This window comes from Manis pentadactyla, chromosome 8 (genome assembly GCF_030020395.1).
Source record: "Manis pentadactyla isolate mManPen7 chromosome 8, mManPen7.hap1, whole genome shotgun sequence".
In the NCBI taxonomy this organism is placed as follows: Eukaryota; Metazoa; Chordata; class Mammalia; order Pholidota; family Manidae; genus Manis; species Manis pentadactyla.
The window spans coordinates 45,495,931-45,514,525 of record NC_080026.1 but is presented as its reverse complement, the minus strand read 5'-3'; the positions used below and the strand labels follow the sequence as shown (position 1 = coordinate 45,514,525).

General features: G+C 47.1%; 1 protein-coding gene across 1 annotated transcript in view; it reads left to right on the top strand.

Moving 5' to 3' along the window:
* Positions 1-18,595, top strand: part of TFCP2L1 (transcription factor CP2 like 1) — a 51,536-nt gene that overhangs the window by 15,279 nt on the left and 17,662 nt on the right. The window contains exons 3-6 of the mRNA XM_036932161.2: positions 13,932-14,008; positions 14,524-14,629; positions 15,433-15,539; positions 16,646-16,798. Coding sequence (XP_036788056.1) covers positions 13,932-14,008; positions 14,524-14,629; positions 15,433-15,539; positions 16,646-16,798 — 443 coding nt within the window. The remainder of the gene's footprint in view (positions 1-13,931; positions 14,009-14,523; positions 14,630-15,432; positions 15,540-16,645; positions 16,799-18,595) is intronic.

Below are 18,595 nucleotides of genomic sequence, written 5' to 3'. Positions count from 1 at the left end.
TGGTCACATCGAATCCATAGTGAACTTGTCTGGGGCTGAAATCCATTGGCAAGACACCTGATCACTGCCCTATTCCCTCTGTGTGTTGATATCTGCAAACACTTTTTTCAGTTCCTCCAGCTCCTCCACTTTTTCCTTTCTTTTAGGATCTTTTTGGCAAGCAGCTTAGGCTTTCCAGAAGTTGACCATTTTCATCAAAACTATAGCTATTTCTATTTTAAGGTTTTCTGCATTCTTCTGACATGTCTTTAAGATGTTTTTGGCCTTAGTCACTTGGAACTGTAAGGATTTCGATTCCTCTTTGACCACGTCTGTCCTTCCAGACGAGCCATCATTACTCCTTGAGATGAAAATGTTAGGGGACTCAACTTCTCTGTTCTCAGTCAAAGAGGTATGTGGTGTTCCCCAGTGAAAAATGTGGACCTGTTTGCATCTTTACAAAGCGCTGACTGACACAGAGTTTATAATGTCAGAGAACTGGCTCCCATTGCAGCAGACTTCAGGGTTTTGAAGGCTTCTGTAATGCACTTAATCTGCTTACCGACTCAGCATATTGTTCAACTTGGGCAGAAAATCTTTGGGCCAGCTCATTTTCCTATAGAGTACCTTGGCTTTTTACTATAAAAACAGTTAAAGCGGCACCTGCCCGCATTTCTAGGGGAAACTCAGATACACCTGGCTTTCTGTGCCCGCAGTTCAGACAGCCTCATTAGCACTGCACAGCCGCCACAGGCCCTGCGGCAAAGACATTTATGGGGTTGCCATCAGGCCCTCCCTGGCTTCAAAGGGCATTGTGGCTCCGCCCTGGCCACTAGCTTCAGGGCTACAACTGCTTGCCAGAACCCTGTGAATGTCCTACCCCTCAACAAGTGCCTGGCAACCAGGACAGACCATTAGTGGGGCTGACAGACGGGTACCAGGTTTAATAAACTTTGCTCTGATCACTGCACAAGTAGAAAGGGTTATAATTTGTATGGTACATTGTGGGAGCATAATTATATTTAAGTGTCTGGTACATCAGTGAGTCTCAATAAACGTTACTTCTGCTAAGTTTGGCTGTTTTTCATGGGTGTTTGGAGGGGAGGGGAGCAGGAAGGAAGGTCAGCGTAGGAAGACCCACTTTACTCTTTGTAAATGGGCCCTGAATCAGGCTTCAGGGGCCATAGAACTATATTAATACTTAGAAGAATGTGTATCGGTTTGCTGCTCTGAATGAGGTAGGTATACTGTGTTTTAAGGAGCCATTCTCTCCACGAAGCTGCCATGATTATTGAAACCCCTTCATTGCACCAAAGAAGGAAGGAAGCCCAGGTAAAGATGGAATGTTCAGGCCACGTGGTTGCCCAGGGCTCTCAGCCCCCAGACAGTGGCCTCCACAGCTCTGGGGACTGCAGAGGCACGGGGAGGGGGACAGGTACCCCTCTGTGTCATTAGACACTGGTGCTCCTACCTCATTTTTCTCCGAGGACTCCAGGTCCCTCTGACTGGTTGCCGTGGTATTCTTGCAGAGTTACCCCATTGCTTGGGTGGGTTGGTGTTACCTGGGTGGAGGCCAGAGTAGAACAGCTGGCTTCATTTCTTACCTTCTGTTTTGCCCCTTACCTTGTCACACAGGAATGTCCTTTAGGTATCTTGAGAGGCATCTCATCCAACCCCTTTTATTGATGAAGAGATTGAGGTCTGAAGATGGAATTGACTTGTCAGCATGTGTAGTGGGTTCCTGACAATCTCTTAGAGTGCAGTCCCGTCTTCTCTCCAGAGTGACTCAAGGGCAGTATTTGATCCTTAGAACATCAGCATCAGAGGCTCCTGGACTGGGTTGGTTCCTGCTGTGTTAGAACTGGGAGGGTTGGGAATGTGTTTTCACTAAGCACACAGTGATTGATGCTTAGGTTCACTAGGGTTTTCTAGCCACCCACTGCATTGAGGGCACCGCACTTCACCTTTCTTTCCAGAAAGGGAGAACTGGACCTTGCAAAGAAAATGCAGCCCTGCTCCACTCATGGTTCTGTGCTTTGCAAGTTGATGACCACTCCTGAGCCCAGCCAGGTGCTCTATGTTCAACCTTCCCCTAACTCCAGCCAGTGTTCATTCTTGGAAGCTTCCATCTGGGAGGTTAGAGGACCCAGTGAGTGGGGAGGAGAGGCCACACATGCCCTGGGAATTCACAGAGGTTGACAAAAGTAGATTTCTAGAGTATTAGAGCTGGAGGTAGCCTAAGGTCTTCTCTCTGATGCCTTGGTTTCTGGACCAGTATCACCTGAAAGCTCGTTAGAAATGCAGAATCTTGGGTCTGCTGCAGGAAAGCTGAATCAGAACCTGCATTTTAATAAGCTACTGGGTGATTTATGAACATACTGTAGTTTGAGAAGCACTGATCTAGCTTATCCACCCTCAGTCCCTCCCTCCTGTATTATAGGTGGGTCAACGGACACCCAAAGAGGCTGTGTGACTTGGCCCAGGTCACAGAGTGATACTTCATTCCATTCATGTGATGCACAATCCATTCATTTAAAGTATACAGTTCATGGTTTTTAGTACATTTGGCTAAACATACTAAACCATCAGTACTACTAAGTTTAGAACATTTTAGTCCATCCTGAAAGAAACTGTCCATACCCATTAGCCAGCAGTTGATCCCCAGTCAGAACGGTTTTCCATGTTCATGGCCAAATAGTACTCCTCCAAAGCCATCTCATTTTAAACATTCTTTAGTTGGTGGGTATTTGAGTGGTTTCCACTTCTGACTGTTATGCATCTGCTGCTGTGAACATTCATGTGCAGATTTTTACATGGACCTGTATTTTTATTTCTCTCATGTGTATATAGGAGTGGAGTTCTGGGTCATGTGGTGACTGTTAACTTTTTGTGATGCTGCTGGATTGTTCTCCAAAGCAGCTGCACGGTTTGATATTGTACCAGCAGTACCAGGAGGGTTCCAGTTTCTCCACATGCAGGACTTGTTCTTGTCAACCTTTCTGACGAGGTGAGGATGGGGTGCCAGGGGCTTCTCCTGGTGGCACTGTTGGCCATCTCTGGCATGTCACAGAGCAAGGGACCCCAAAGGCTTCAACTAGGCTTCAGGAGCAAACCGAAGCCAGAGGCTCAACCAGTGAGGAGTCCATCTGTCCTCTCCTCCTTTAGGGATCTTCCTTATACTATCTCTGCCCACAAGCTTTCCTGCCTCAATGGCCAGAGGGCAGACAGCAGGGCCACCTGAAGCTTCTAAAAATACAGGTCCTAAGCCTAGCCATGTGGAGGGGTGGTGCTCTCACCCCTGCCTCCCGATCATGCACTCCCAGGGAAGAGCCCCTGGCTAAGCTTGGTCACATGTTCACCTAGACTGCAAGTGTCCTGAGAGATGGGCCCTGTGTAAGCATGGCTGCTCCCAGCCTCTCCCTTTCTCCATTCTGTAAGCAAAGGCTGAGTGAGAAACAGTTCCCTGAGATGGTTTCTAGGGCCTGCTCTTCTGGAAGGCTTGGAGACTGAGGGGAAAGAAGAGGCTTTGGTTGTCTTAGGTATCTACTGACAAATCATGTTTATCCTGACAGTGACTGCCCCAGAAAGCCCTTCACCTTACCAGACACTGAGAAAACAGGGTAGCCTGGGGCCTGAGGGTGACCACGAGGGCTGGTTCCCACCTCAAGATCTTGGCTGATGAAGGGCACATGAATTCCTTCAGTCCCAGGACCCTGGGACCCTGGGACACTGTGCAGGGCAGGGCAGGGCTTAGAGGGGAGGTACCCGAGTGAGTCACAGCTCTGACCTTATCTTAGAGGTTTGATTTTCTGCTCTTTACTGTCCTTTGTCCTACTGACTTACCTGTTTATGGCTCTACCACCTGTGTAGGAGAATACCTGTTTCTCCACATCCTTGCCTGGACTTTATGTTGTCAACCTTTTGACTCTTTTCTAATATGCACACAGAAAATAATCTCCTTGTTTTAATTCACATTTACTTAGTTTCTAATAACTTATGAGTGAAACTAAGCATTTTCTCATATGTTTATAAGCCCTTTGCCTTTCTTTTACTAACGAATGGCAATTTTATATTGATTGCCTATTCTTCTGTTGCCCTTTTGCCTGTTGATCTGCAAGAACCACTCTATTAGGTTGAATCATATGCATTGCCATTTTGTAAATCAAAATGGGTTGACAGTTGCTGTGTCATTGTTCATTTGAATAGATGAAGGATTCCTTTCAGCAGTGTGGCTGGATATAAGTTCAAAATAAATGAGCAAAAATTAGTGAATTTCCTATAAAACAGCAATAACCAAGTATAAAATAAAATATGCAAAAGAGGTATCATTCCTAGTATTGAGAGCATATCAAACAATTTTTAAAAATCCTTATCAAGTATCCAGAAGTCCAGAGGCCCCTGATTCAGAATAAGCCAGCTGTGCTTATGAACATGTTGATTCCTGGGTTCCACCTAGATTGACTAGCCACAGTTGTAGGGGAGGCTTGGGAATCTAGGGCTTTTGGGGAGGGAGAAGAGAATACTTTCAGATTTAAAGCAAAGTGTCACAAATAGTCCTGAGAGTTCCTGAATACCTTTGACCCAGCTTCCCCTAATGTTAACTAACATCTTAGAACCATGAGACCCTTATTGAAACAGGCCATTACATTGGTATGACCTCTGTCTGCCACAGTCTGTATTTGAATTTTACCAGTTCCTCCACTGCTGTGCTTTTCTGTTCCAGATTCTTTTTTCTGTTGCATGGCATTTTGCTGTCCTGTTGGCTTACTCTCCAGTCTGTGACAGTCCCTCATCTGACCCTCCTTCCATGACCTTCAGACTTAAAAGAGCTCTTACTACATAGGTATTTTATAGAATGCCCCTTAGTTTGGGTTTGTGTGGTGTTTTCTAATGAGATTGAGGTAATGCTTTTTGGGCAAGAAGGCTACAGGGGTGATGTGCCCTGATTTGTGTGGGAGTTTGTGATGGTGGCTTGTCTTACTGCAGGTGGTGGTAACTTCAGTGATGGAGTCACACTGGCCAGGTTTCTCTGCTGTGAAGTTACTGTTTTCCCCTTTGTCATTAATACTGATCTTGGGATTCTTAGAGAGTACACTGGTGTCTTGATCATCCTCAAAATTCTGCCCCAGCATTGGTGGATCTTGTCTTTACCTGTTTTTACTGGACTGTTTGCCTAATGGTGATTTTCTATTTATTTCTCTTTTCTTTCTGCATTTAATAATTGAAATGCTGCTGTAAGGAACAGCTTTCTCTTCTCACTGTTACGCATTCACTTACTCATTATGTCAATGTAGACTCATGGATATATATTTTATTCTTTGTGTTAAAATTCGATACTGTTCTATTTTCTTGCCCAAATTGTTGCAGCTGTGGCCATTGGGAGCTCCTTCACATTGGCTTCTGTGTTCCTTTGACATGCCTCCAGCCCTCTTTTTGTGCATTTCCTCACTTTGGTGCTACCAGATGCATAAGCAAGATGACCATGTTGGGTTTCCCTGCCCCAGCCCTGGAAACATCCCTTCTCTAAGGAGTCTTCAGGACATGTAGACTTAGATATGTACGTACACACACACTGTTTGCCAGGCACAGTGCCTAGTCCCTGACATTGGTAAGTAACTGTGAGGAGGTCAGGTGTCCTGCCCAAGGTCACACAGGTGACGGGCCCTTAGGACCAGGACTTGGGTCTGTTGATGGCGGAGCTTTTTTGCTGAGCCCTGCCTTGTGTGGTGACACACCTGCGTGATACTACACATATGCAGGTAACAAGACAGGTGTGTACTGGACACAACATGTGTGTGTTAAGCTTTCTCCATCTGCCACTATTGCAGAACTCTTGGCATCCAGCCCTCCTTTCTCTGAAGGTAATGATGGCCTTCATTATGTTTACTGTGGCATTAATTACCCAAAGCAGTAACTGTTCGAAAATAAAAAACCTTTAAATCTTGGCCGGCCCGGGCAATTGCCTCCCGTTCTTGGGAACACTGTGATCTGAGCAGGAGGCCAGCAGGAGTCGGCCCGCTCTGCTCGTGGCAGGGCCTTGGCCTCAGCAGCAGTTTCCCCCAGCTGCTTCCCTAGACAGTCAGGAGAAAAGTCAGGTAGCCCCGGTGGAGTCTCCCTGGGGCATGCTGCAACTTAGCTGTCTCCTGGCTGTGGGCCCTTGGGTGGTCTTGGGTTGTGGGGTGCTCAGTGGGCAGAGCTGTTGTGACCAGAGGAGAGCTAACCATGTGGCTGTGCCAGGGTGAGGGAGGTTAATGTGGCTGGTTTGGAAGTGGATGGCTCTCGTGTGCCAGGCTGGATGTACATTATCATGTAATCCTCATGGCCATTCTGCAAAGAACATTTTGCAAATGTAGAGGGTGAGATGCAGAGAGGGTTCAAGAACTTACAGGTTGTGGGAGGTGTACCAAACCCCAGTGTGACAGACCTTACCCCACCTCCACTCACCTTGTCCTGGGCCAGGCCACAGGCTGCTGTGTGTCTGCTGCTGACTTGGAGTGTCACCTTGGGCACAACACCTCTCTGGCCTTGGCATCAGCACCTCCAAGACAGGCGTAGCCAGTTGCACTGTGGATCTTGGTCGTCTCCCGGAGAGACACTGGCTGCTAGGATCTCCTTGGCTCTGACCTTGTCTGTGTGTGTTTGCTGTTACTTTTATTGGATGAAGACTTTTTCCCAAATGCCCGCCTGTCTGATTGGCTTTGGAGTACCAGTGTGATGCTGGAAATAGATATACCGATCATTGTCATCTGGTACATGCTTGGGTAAGAGGTACTCCCCCTTCTTTGCTTTGTCTTTTTTTCAAATTCACATGTAATCCTCACTTAAAATATTAATGTTGAAAATGTATATAATTTAATAGGGAAGATTCCTCCTTTATCCACTGTTAGATGCATATATTAGACTCACAAATAGAGGGGTGTGTGTATAATATTATGAAAGTGTATTCACATTGAGTTCATATTATTCAACTTATTTGATGGGGGTAGTTGGGTCATAGGCTGTGTGTATTTTTGGTACCAACAACACACCGAGTAGGCTGTGATGGTAATACTCCACCTCCAGCATGTGTGAGGGCCCATTGCCCCATATTTTGTCCTTGTGGGATATTAGTAATCTGTTAAATTTTGCCAATATGATAGATGGAAGTGGCACTGCCTTATTTCCATTTGGCATTTCTTTGACCATTAGTGAGGTTGAACCTCTTTTCATAATCTTCTTGGTTTGGCTGACTAGTTCCAACAATGTTACTTACTTGAGACAATTTAGCATCAAATTCTGCACTATTAATTAAAAACCTGTCACATGGTAGTACTGTACAAGGGGCTGGTGTGTGGTGTGCATGTGTGTGTGTGCATGTACAAATCTCGTTCAGGTGAACAGGTGGTTGGCCTATCCTCAAGAGCTAGTTGGGGAGCTACAACTTAGCTGTCAATGCAAAAAAGCCAAGGGGCAAAGTTATAAAGGTCTGGTGAGGTCAGCAGGAAGAGTGAACATTATATAGAAATTCAAATTCAGTGCCCGTAAATAAAGTTGCATTGGAACACAGCCCTGCCCATTCATTCAGATTTTCTACAGCAGTTTCCTTGTTACAGTGGCGGAGTTGAAGTTGTGACAGATCTTATGGCCCATGAGGCTGAAAATAGTGACTGTCTGGCCCTTTATGGAGAATGTTTGCTGATACCTGGGCTAGACCATAGATCCTGTGGTTTGCATGAGGGAAGAGGGAGGAAATAAAGGTTTGTTGAGACCTGCCTGGGCCAGAAACAGTGTAGTGTGGATGTGTGTTCCTTGGGAAGGAAGTTTTCTCTTCTGTCCCCTGGGCTTCTTGTCCTCCTTCCTCATTTCTGCTGCTCCGAGTGTGGTGTAGAGGTGAGGGAAGGGCAGGTGATGGAGGCTGGGCACAGTTCTAAGGCTGGGAGGAGGGACAGTTCTAACTGTTGGAATGGCTGCTGAGCCTCTGGGCAGAGTCCAAGCCATTCTTTCAACTGGTGGCTCTGGCTGCCTGCAGTGCCTGCCGCAGTCCCTCTGAGGAGCAGAGGGCCACCCCTCACCCCCCACCCCAAGAGCTAGTTTACATCTCCAAGTGCTCACCCTCAGGTTCCTTGCCTGCTAGCCTTGAAAAGGCCTTGAAGAGCTCCAAAGCCAGAGGGTGGGACCGGGGACTTTGGAGGGAGTCTCCTTGAAGACTTTGGAGAGGCCGTGGAAAGGCTGCCACCGCCAGGGCCCTGGGCGCCACCTGCCAATGCTGTCACTGCAGAGAGGTTGTGCTGTCCTGCTGAAGGCCTTCCACATGCCGCTTTCTGCTGGGTGTGCCTTCAGTCCTCCAGCAGCCTGTACATGAAGTACCAGTGTCCTCCACATTTTGGGGTACAGAAACTGAGGCTCACAAATTAAGTCTCAGTCCAAATGTGAGTCCAGGTTGCAAACTTGGGTTCTAACCAGGTTCCCAAGGTAGTTTTAGGGGTGTAGATAAAACACTGATAACTGCATATATATGTAACTTTTATAGTTACCATTTATGTTATATGTTTGTGATTTTCTGCATGCAGGTTGATATATATATACTTTTAAAAAGTAAGTTTAAGAAGTGAGTTGTTTAAATGGGCTTCTCATATTGCTGGTGGTTTTTAGTTTCAGTGGCAGAATCGTGGGGTGGATGCTGCCCTTGCCAGTGCCTTGGAATGCCCCTCGCCTGTCATGTCTCAAGCACAAAGCAGGTGGCTGGCGGGGTGGACAGTGACTGCTGAGTGAGGAGCCCAAGACCCGGTTCCTCTAAGCTAGGCTGGAGGCTCAGAAACATGCAGCCATAATGAAGTGCAAATGACAACAGCTCTAGATGTTTTTCTTCCATTCAGTTCTTTTATGTGTGTGGGAGAAAATATTTTAATTTCAGGTCATTGGATACTACTGGGAACAGACAACAAATACTCATGTGCCCAGCACAGTTTTTTACAACCTTGCTAAATTTGCTTCTGCTTTTACCTCTTTCTAATCCTATTGCCCTTCCTCCCCCAACCCCAGATGCAAAGCCCCTTGTGAAATTGGTGTTGGTTTTGAATCCCCATGCATATCTTAAATTTTTATTCTTTGAAGATTTAACCATAAAAATGTTTTGTGTGTCTTCGACTTTATATTAAAGTAGTTTCATATATGTCACCATGTACCTTTTTTGTCTAATACTATGTTTCTGACGTTTTTCCATGTAGCTAAGTGTCTCATGGTACGAGGTAGAGATTTATTTTTCCATATGGGTAACCAGTTATCCCTCACTCTTGAAAAGTCTTTTTTCTCTCTGTCATAGATCAAGTTTCCAAGTATCTAAAAGTCTGTTTCTGGGTTCTTTTTTCTTTCCATTGGTCTTTTTGCCCCAAGCCAAAAATAACATGGTTTTAGTTACTGTAACCTTATAATATGTTAAAAGTATTTTAAATGGAGTCCTCTGTGTGTTTCAGGGAGACTAGTTTATCATGAGGAAAGAAGTATCAAACCTTACTTCCCAGCGTGGTTACATACCCACCAGACTTCTGAGGTCCATCTTGGTTCAGAGAACCAAGGTTATAGGGCATTAAGGGTGTGAGCCTTAAAGGAAGGAGGAGGCTTTAAGTGTGTAGAAGAGGGTCATGAGTTAAGATGAATATCAAGGAGTTCAGGAGAAATGTAATAGATGGACTCTCTGAATATTAGAACCAGAGGGACCTTTGAAGCTGCTTGACACTGTGGAGTAGTTTGGCCACACGAGCAGTCTTTGGAGTCTGACTCAGGTTTGATCTTCAACAAGGTACATAACCTTTCTGGATCTTAATTTCCTTATCTATGACATGAAGGTGATGATGGACTTTCCTCACAGGACTGTGGAGAGGACTAAGTGAAAAGATGCACATAAGGAGCTTGGCGATGTTCTGACACACAGGTGGAAGACAGCTAAATGATATTTATTGCCCTATTTCCTTGATTCTAAGACCAACTTTTTTTCCCTTTTTCCATATTTCACGATTCTGAAATTAGAACAGGCTTTACTATAATTTTATGTAGCTATTTGTTTTTCCTCCTGATCATTGTTTAGAATGTAGGAAATGAGTATTATACAGACAAGGACATGGACTCAACACACTTTATCCAAGATCACCTGACTAACTGAGTTGGTCAATCCTAAGAATCATCTTTATTGCTAGTCCTAAAAGGAAGAAGGAAGGAGGAAAAAAACATCTCGAGATGGGGATGTTCTGAGTGTTTTATATGCTATAAGATGTTGTAGGCAAACTTTAATCAGCATGCCTACATGTAACTGAGTCAGATGCCTGTCAGAAAGGAGAGGTTGGAAGGAAATCAGGTAGAGCTACAGATGTCTGTTTCCCAGCAAACAACACCCACCAGGTAGGATGTGGCAAAGAATGTGGTAGGTTCTGGAAATAGATTTCGTTTCTGTTCCTGGCTCTGCTACTTACTGGCTATGTGAGCTTGCCCAGGTCAGGTATCCTCTCTGAGCCTCTGCTTCCCTCTATCTGTGGAGCTTACAGTCCTAAACTGCCCTCATTGACTTGTTCTGAGATTCATGTAAGCTGTTACCTGAGTAGACTTTACCACCAGCTAAGTAACCAGGGAGTGAAAGCAGTTGTTACTATTCGCTGGAGACAGACTCTCCCACCCACCTCCTTGTACAGTTCGGCCTGGGATTGCTGCTTACTCATTCTTCCCCTCAGCTGTGGAGCTCCTGTCCACTCTTCAAAGTCCATCTCAGATGTTAGCTCCTTCTTGAAACCATTTCTTCCCCTTCCCCTCTCCATTCTGGACAAGTACTTCCCTGTCCTTGGATCTCTGTTGTCTCTAGGAGGGTTTTTTAGATTCTGCCCCATATTAGTGCTTTTCCTGTACTGTTTGGTGTACCTCAGAGGGTTGCTGACCTTTTGAGGGCAGCGTGTCTTTTGTAAACCCTGTAGTCATAGCACATAATAGCACTGCAAAGAATATGAAATCATGTTACAATATTCGCTGAGTGCTATACGTCAGACAGGGGTGGAGGGGTGAGCAAAACAGAGGTGGTCTGAGCCTTCACAGAGCCCACTTTGCATAGCTCCCAGCCATGCCCTGAAGTAGTATGGCCTGAGCAGAGAAATCCCCATGTACCCTGGGTCAGTTCCGCTTTCATGCCCTCGCTCAGTAGCTTGCACGAAACTGCAGATGATGGCCTTCTGGACCACGCTATGCTGTGTGAGAGCTGGCTTGGGCAGGTCAGTGGGGCCCATTGTGTTGGCACCGAAGCAGGCCTGGGGAGGGTGTGGTGTGGTGGGAGGGGCTCTTGGTGGGGAAGTGTGGGGCTCAGGTCCCTGCAGGAGGTGAAGGAAGCCACCACCATGGGCTCAGAGTCCCCCTTAATGGCTCTGCTCCCAGGTGCTGGTTCTTGTGTTCAGGCTGGGAAACTGGTCTCTGGGGCAGGAGGTGTCTCTCTTGGGCATGAGTGGAGGTTGCCCTGCAGAGCCTGGGGTCAGTGTTCACTGGGCCCCAGGGCGCCCGTAACCTCTTGGTGATGACCACTGGGGCCTGGGGCCTGGGGCCTCACCCTCACGCCAGAGCTGGCCGCATTCTTCTTGGAGAGGCTAGGGCACTAGAAGAACCAGTTAGGGCATATGAGGCTCTGTTTCTGGTGCTGTCAAAGGAGGGTTGGCTTAGGAGCCCGAAATCTATGCTGAAAATCTGGAGAAGTGTCAACTAGGTCAGCAGGACCTTTCTATGAGTCGTGTCTTCTGAACTGGCAAGTGGGCAGGACAAGAGTTTGGGGTCTGTGCCTCTTCCCTCTGATGGGAGGGTGCCCAGCACATTGATTGCCTGAGCAGTGCTGGGCTTGGTATATTCCTTTGGTGTCCCCTGGCCTGTGGGGTAGGCTAGTGCGAGCTTTGGAGAGGGGAGGGGTGTTTGTGTGCTCGGCCAGCACCCGTCACCAACTCCAGTGCTTGAGGGAGACGTGGTGATGAGCTCTGTGACAGGGCACTGTGTCCATTCTGCTCATCTCCGTGTCCCTGGGACTCTCAGGACATTTGGCAATAGTTGCTCAGCAGATATTTGGAATGAATGATTTAATTTCATGTTTGTTGCCCATCTGGTTATTTTTCATTGGGAACAGGAGTATGTTAGCTTCTTGTGGCTGCTCTAACAAATGTTTTGGCTTAAAACAAAACGTATGTTTATTCTCTCACAGTTCTGGAGGCTAGAAGTTAGAATCTGCGGGGCCATGCTCTTGGTGGGGGCTTTGGGAGGGTCTGTTCTTTGCCTCTTCTGGCTTTTGGAGGCCCCGGGTGCTCCTTGGCTTGTGGCCATGTCCCTTCAGTCTCTGCTCCCATGGTCGCTTTGCTGCCTCTTCCCCCTTTGCCCTTGGTGTCTTTTATAAGGACACTAGTAATTGGATTTAGGGACCTTCTGGATAATCCAGGGTGATCTCCTCATGTCCATATCCTTATTAATTGCATCTGCAGAGATTCTTTTTTCAAATAAAAGGCAATATTCAGTTTCTGGAGATCAGGATATGGACTTACCTTTCTGGGGACACCATTCAACCCACTATAGGGGGCTCTTAGTATTTTTCTGACCATAGCTTTTTAAACTATTTTAAGACTGTTAGCCACTGGGTTTGTACTGTTCCTAGTTTTTTACTTGCATTTAGTTTCATATATATATATGAAAAAATAGATATATAGAGAGATTTTAGTTTAGATTTCCTGCTCCCCCCAGTTTTAGTTTCAGAAAGTCATTCCCTACTGAGTGATTAAGTTGTGAATTAACATAAAGCCTTAAGAAATTGACTTTTTAATCCAATGGTAACTTGTTTTGTTATTTGCTGTGAGGTGAAAGCCTGCACTTTGAAAAAATAGCTGATCTCTACGAGTGATAAAATTTCATTGATCCAGACACATAAACATGTACAAAGAGATCGATTGGCTGCAAACCCCAGGGAAATCCAAGTAAGGTGTGCAGTTTGGTGAATTACATTGTGCTGCAGTCCTTGTCCTGGTTTTGATAATGTCCCATTGTTAACCTCAGATGCCACTATTGAGGGACGGGGGACTCAGTACCTTCCTGTACTGTTCAACTGATCATGAGTCTATCATGATTTAAAAAAAAATTTAAACAGATTTATCAGTACCTGTTACTAAATCATTTATTCTCTTATTTTGTAAAACATCTTTATCAAGTTGTAATATATGCTAAGGTGTTTCCAAGATGTGGTTAAACTTACTTAGTTTGGGAACTTTCACTTCATTTGATGTATGGTCTTCCCATAGGGGAATGTGATGCATCCTATTTACTCAAAGTGTATTTTATCTTCCATATAAGTGTGTGTAGTTTCTTCAGGTTATTCATAGATACCTTTAAGTTTTTGTTGTTACTGTGGGTGGATCTTTTCTCCATTTACATTCTTTAACCAGCTTGTGCTGGCTATTTGTCACCAAATAGAATCCCCACACCCTTTGAAATACATGAAATTCTTTTAACTTGGGAAAATGCTTTTCATTCTGTAATTAGAGACAATGTTTAACAGGCTTTTATTCCTTCCTTTAAACCTGCTCTCAGGAAAGGTTTGGTCAGTTATTTACTCTAATGTGGATTCAAGTAGCTGTTTCTCCATCCAAGTGTATGGGGTGTTCTTTATTTTAAAAAAAGAAGTTATGTTCCATAAATTTAAAGTTACCTTTATTTTGTTGAACTGTATTGCTTTGAAAATTGTAGAGCTGTCTCTCGAGGGGTCAAATGAGCATCACTTGGGGTGCTCTGGGACTAACCAGGCTGTGTGTCCAGTGCAGGGAGCGTGCTGAGTGGCCATGGATTTTTCTCCTCTGCTTTGCTTCTCAGGGCTGTGAGACCTGGGTGGGCACTGCGGGGAGTGGGAAGGCCTCTAGCGGGGTGAGCCCCTAATTTGAAAAAACTCAGAAATGGAAAATGTACTGTTAACCCCCCTCCAGGTCAGTCTTATGAAATCCGACTGCTGGAGAATCGGAAGCTGGGAGACTTTCAAGATCTGAACACAAAATATGTGAAAGTAAGCTATGGGGCGGCCCTCTCTCTGGGCGGTGGCTGGAGTCCGTGCCCCTGGGCTTACTGGAGTGGGGGTGGAGTGTCAGGAGTGGCAGGGAGGCTCAGGAAAAGCCCCAGAGGGAGGAGGTGGGTTCTGGATGTGTTGTCAAAGGGAACCAGGAAAGGCTGGCAGTGTTGGAAGCCACAGTGGCATGGGCTGATGGGATGGACTCAGGGTTGGACAGACTCAGGTTTGAGCCTGGCTTTGCGACTTGATCTAACTTTCCTGAGCTGCAGGTTGTTCACTGCACAAAAAGGCTTATGGATTAGCCCTGTAAGTAGAGTCTTAGTAGTCCTGAAAAACAGGGCACTTGTCTTTGTTCTTCATGCTGTCGGTGTTCCTGGGGTCTGGGGATGAGAGGCAGGTACAGCTCCTGAGCTGGAAAGGATGGCTCTAGGACCTCTGCCCTGGGGCTGGGTTCCCTGTGGGTCCCTCTTGGCCTCTACACTCAGCTGTCTCCTGCTGGCCTCCTTCTCCAGAGCATCATCCGTGTGGTTTTCCATGACCGCAGGCTGCAGTACACAGAGCACCAGCAGCTGGAGGGCTGGCGGTGGAGCCGGCCTGGGGATCGGATCCTGGATATAGGTGAGTCTCCCGGGCCAGGAGAGGACATGTTAGGGTTCCTCCTGGATGCTGTCTGGACTCCTTCCTGTCCAGGGCATTTTAGGGACCCCTGTTTTGCATAAAATGCTATGAATATGTAAGCTTTTTATAAAATGAGCTTTATGAATATGTAAGCTTTTTACAAAGTAAATATGTTCTAACATAAATTATTTGAAGTTTTTTTCCATAGTAGTGTCTATAATTAATTAATTATCATGGCAGAGGGAAGGGACTCAGGGCCTGGTGGCAGCTGGCAGAGGTGAGTGCGTAGGGAGGGCCCTCAGGCAGGTAGAATTCAAGGGCTTGCTGTCAGGGAGTTGCAGGAAAGGCCTCGCAGGAGTCTGCCTTAAAGAATTTGGTAAGTGATGGAGGCAAGGATGGGTATCACAGTTACAGGCAATAGAAATGGGATTTTCGGACCAGGCACTGGTCCACAGTCTTAGCCATCACCCTTGGGCTCACATGGGCTTTGGGGTTCAGAAGTTAGCATGACAGTAGAGTGTGTAGACCCATAGCATTGGTTAATGCCTCCAGTAGGCAGTCAAGCACAATGATATTTCTGCAGCAAGATGAAATGACTGTTCATTTAAAATGGGATAAAGACTCCAAATAGCTTCATGGCAATTCAAGGTGGACATTCTGCCAAATGAGTTATGCAAAGCTTAGTTTTCAGAACTTTTGGCATTGCAAACTGTGGTTAAGGAATTTGGACCTGTAATGAGAGTCCTTCCTAAATATTTGGGAGTGGCTGACAGTTGCACTTTTGTGTGTGTGTATGTGTGCAGATATCCCACTGTCTGTTGGTATCTTGGACCCCAGGGCCAGCCCGACCCAGCTGAATGCAGTTGAGTTTTTGTGGGACCCTTCGAAGAGAGCCTCTGCATTCATTCAGGTAAGTGGGAGGGAGGTTGTCCTCTGTGGGGAAGCCAGAGTTTTGGGGCCTATTTTATAGTTACGCAAAACCCATCATCCACAAGGCCCCGAGGGGCTCAGTCCTGCTCTGCTGCTGGGCAGGAGATGGTAGGGAGGTGAAGGATGAGTGTTGCTTATAGTCTATAGCCAATTGGTCACTAGGGTTGGGAAAAGGACTTGGAATATTTTAGAATCCCATATGTTTATGAATATGTAAGCTTCTTACAAAATAAGTATGCTGACATAAATAACTTGAAGTGAAGTTTTTTCCATATTAGTGTCTGTAATTAATTAATTATCAAGTGCCTTGTGTGGGTCCATCCTTGCCTTAAACACCATGGCAGAGGGAGGGGACTCAGGGCCTGGTGGCAGTGCTGTGCTTCTGGGCTCAGCACTGGCTCTCCCACTTACTATATGTCCCCCTTTGAGCTTCTTAGTGTTCCCACCTGTCTTAAAAATCAGATAATGAATAAGCCATTATTTCAAGTGCACGGACCATAGCAATTGAGAAGTACAAGTCAGCGATCTTTTTTTTCATAATTAAAATATTCTTATTGTATTATAAAATTATTATCACACTATTGTGGTATTACAATACTGTATATTATTACAACATTATTACAGTCTTACAACAATATATATCGAGCTCCTTCTGTGTAATCAAGTACTTCTCAGAAGTACAGAAATGGTTCCAGCCTTCTGGTCACACTCCTGGTCTGGCCCAAGTACCCTGGCCCCCAGGCTGTTAGGACTAAGCCTTGGTTCCTGCCCTGCAGTCTGTGGTATTTTCTAGAGAGAGGTCTCTGGGTGGGGCTACTGGCATCAGTGTGCTGGAACAGTGGTGAGGACTTAGCTGGTCAGGCAGGGCCAAACTAGGTCAAGGGATAAAGGGAAAGAGCTTGTCCTTCGTGGGTGGGACAGGGAAGCCATTGACCTGGTGGCATGGATAGCGTCGGGAGAGAGCAGGAGGGCTGAGATGGGTCTGCACCTGATGAGGCAGAAGGGAAACCTCCATTTAGGAGCCCTGGGGGAGTCCAGAGCCCACCTCACCACTCCTTGCTCCCTGCCCCACGGTTCCCCTTCCAGGTGCACTGTATCAGCACAGAGTTCACTCCAAGGAAGCACGGGGGCGAGAAGGGAGTGCCTTTCCGCGTGCAGATTGATACATTTAAGCAGAACGAGAATGGGGAGTACACGGAACACTTGCACTCGGCCAGCTGCCAGATCAAGGTGTTCAAGGTAGGACTCGCCAAGCTGTGCCCGCAGTCGCCCTGTGCTGGGCAGCTTACAGCGAAACCTTGACTCTTGGGATTGCGCCCAGAGGCCCAGCCAGGAGCCTGGTGTCCCTTTGGTGTGTGGCTTCCACTCTGACTCCTGAGGTGCAGGAGCCACGTGCCCTGGGGTGCGGCCTGCTGCCATGGGCGGCCTTGGGCACAGGCACCTGGCGCTCAGTTTTCAGCGTCACAGGCACCAGTGCTCAGCCCTGACACTCAAGAATGACTGGACTTGCACATTGTCAGAGTTTTGTTTTCCTCCCAACCACTTTATAGTTGACCATTAGGTTCTCCTTAAAAATCAAGTCAGGAGGTCCTCTGTGGGTTCCTGGCCATGGATGTTCTTATTTAGGGCTCGAGGCCATTTTCCCCTCTGAGCAGCCTCCTGTTGGAGAAAGAAATGTTTTTGGAGGTACCACCTCTTTTTTCCTTTCTTGCCTTCCCCCTGAAGTCTCTTGTCATTGGGACTGATTAATTCCTAAAGATGGCGGGCATCTGTGTGGCTTGGGGTCCCACGGTGCGTGAGGAGATGGAGGGTTACCACAGGGCCCACAGCTTCTCAGGTGGGCGTGGGCTGCATCTGCTGGGGCGGGAAATCCAAATGAGTCACTTTAGAAAGGGTCTTGTTAGAGAGCTGGCTGACCATTAAACTTCCTGAGTTTGGGATATATAAGGAAATAAATACTCAGAGGTAGACCCACAAACCTGGCAGCTGAGTGTTGAACTGTTCTTTTTCCCTACTAGACTAGAAGCCCCTGAAGATGGCTGTTTACCTCTCTAGCATGTTCCACAGAGCCTGGTTACAGTGATGAGTCAGCAGTGAGGTGGGGAACACGCCACTTGTATGGCTGTAGGAGAAGCCGAGCAAACACATGGTGTCTATACTTAGGAGGCCCCTTCTCCTGGCCGCTCGTTTTCTTCCCAGTGGAAGGATCTGCAACCGAGGGCCATGGGCAGAGGGTTGCTGGGCCCTGGCCAAGCCCGGTTGGTTGGGAGACCTTGGTCAGTTAGTGATGCTGCCCCAGGACTGAAGGGTGAGGTGGTGGGACTGGCAACATAGTTCAGAAACTTGCTTTAGGATCATGAAACCTTGAAATCAGCCTCCAAAGGAAGCACAGAAGTGCACACATTTACCATCTTACAGTACTGGAGGCCAGAGGATGAAAGCAGCCTCACTGGGCCGCAGTTAAGGTGTCAGCAGGGCTGAATTCCTCCCGGAGGCTCCAGGGGAGAAGCCCTTTCCTTGCCTTTTCCAGCTTCTAGAGCATTCTCTGCATTCCCTGGCTCATGGCTCCTCCCTCCATCCTCAGAGCCAGTAAGAGCGCTGAGTTGTCCTTGCGTGGCCTCGCTGTGCCTGCCTCTCCCTCCTGTGCTGACACTGGGTCCCCGGAGCATCCGGAGTCTTCTTCCCATCTGAATCCCACTCTGTTATCAGTCTTCATTCCACTGGCAGCTGTAGCACTTTGGCCACAAAAGGTGACATCGTCCCAGGTTTGGGAATTAGGATGCAGCCATCTTGTTGTGGGGGGAACCACTGCTCAGCCCTCGCTGCTGGCTCTGGCACCAGGTGATTGCAGCTCACCATAGACATGTGCATAGCTGCACTGCTGGTGGGCTCTGCCTGTGCTGCTGCCCCCTGCCCCGCAACTCCTCCCCTTTCCCTGGCGGTGGTTCCCTTCCTCATCCAGCATGATCCCACTGCTCTTGCAGCCTGTGCCCTGGGGTGCAGCGCCATGCTGGGCAGCTAGAGAGAGGACCAGTC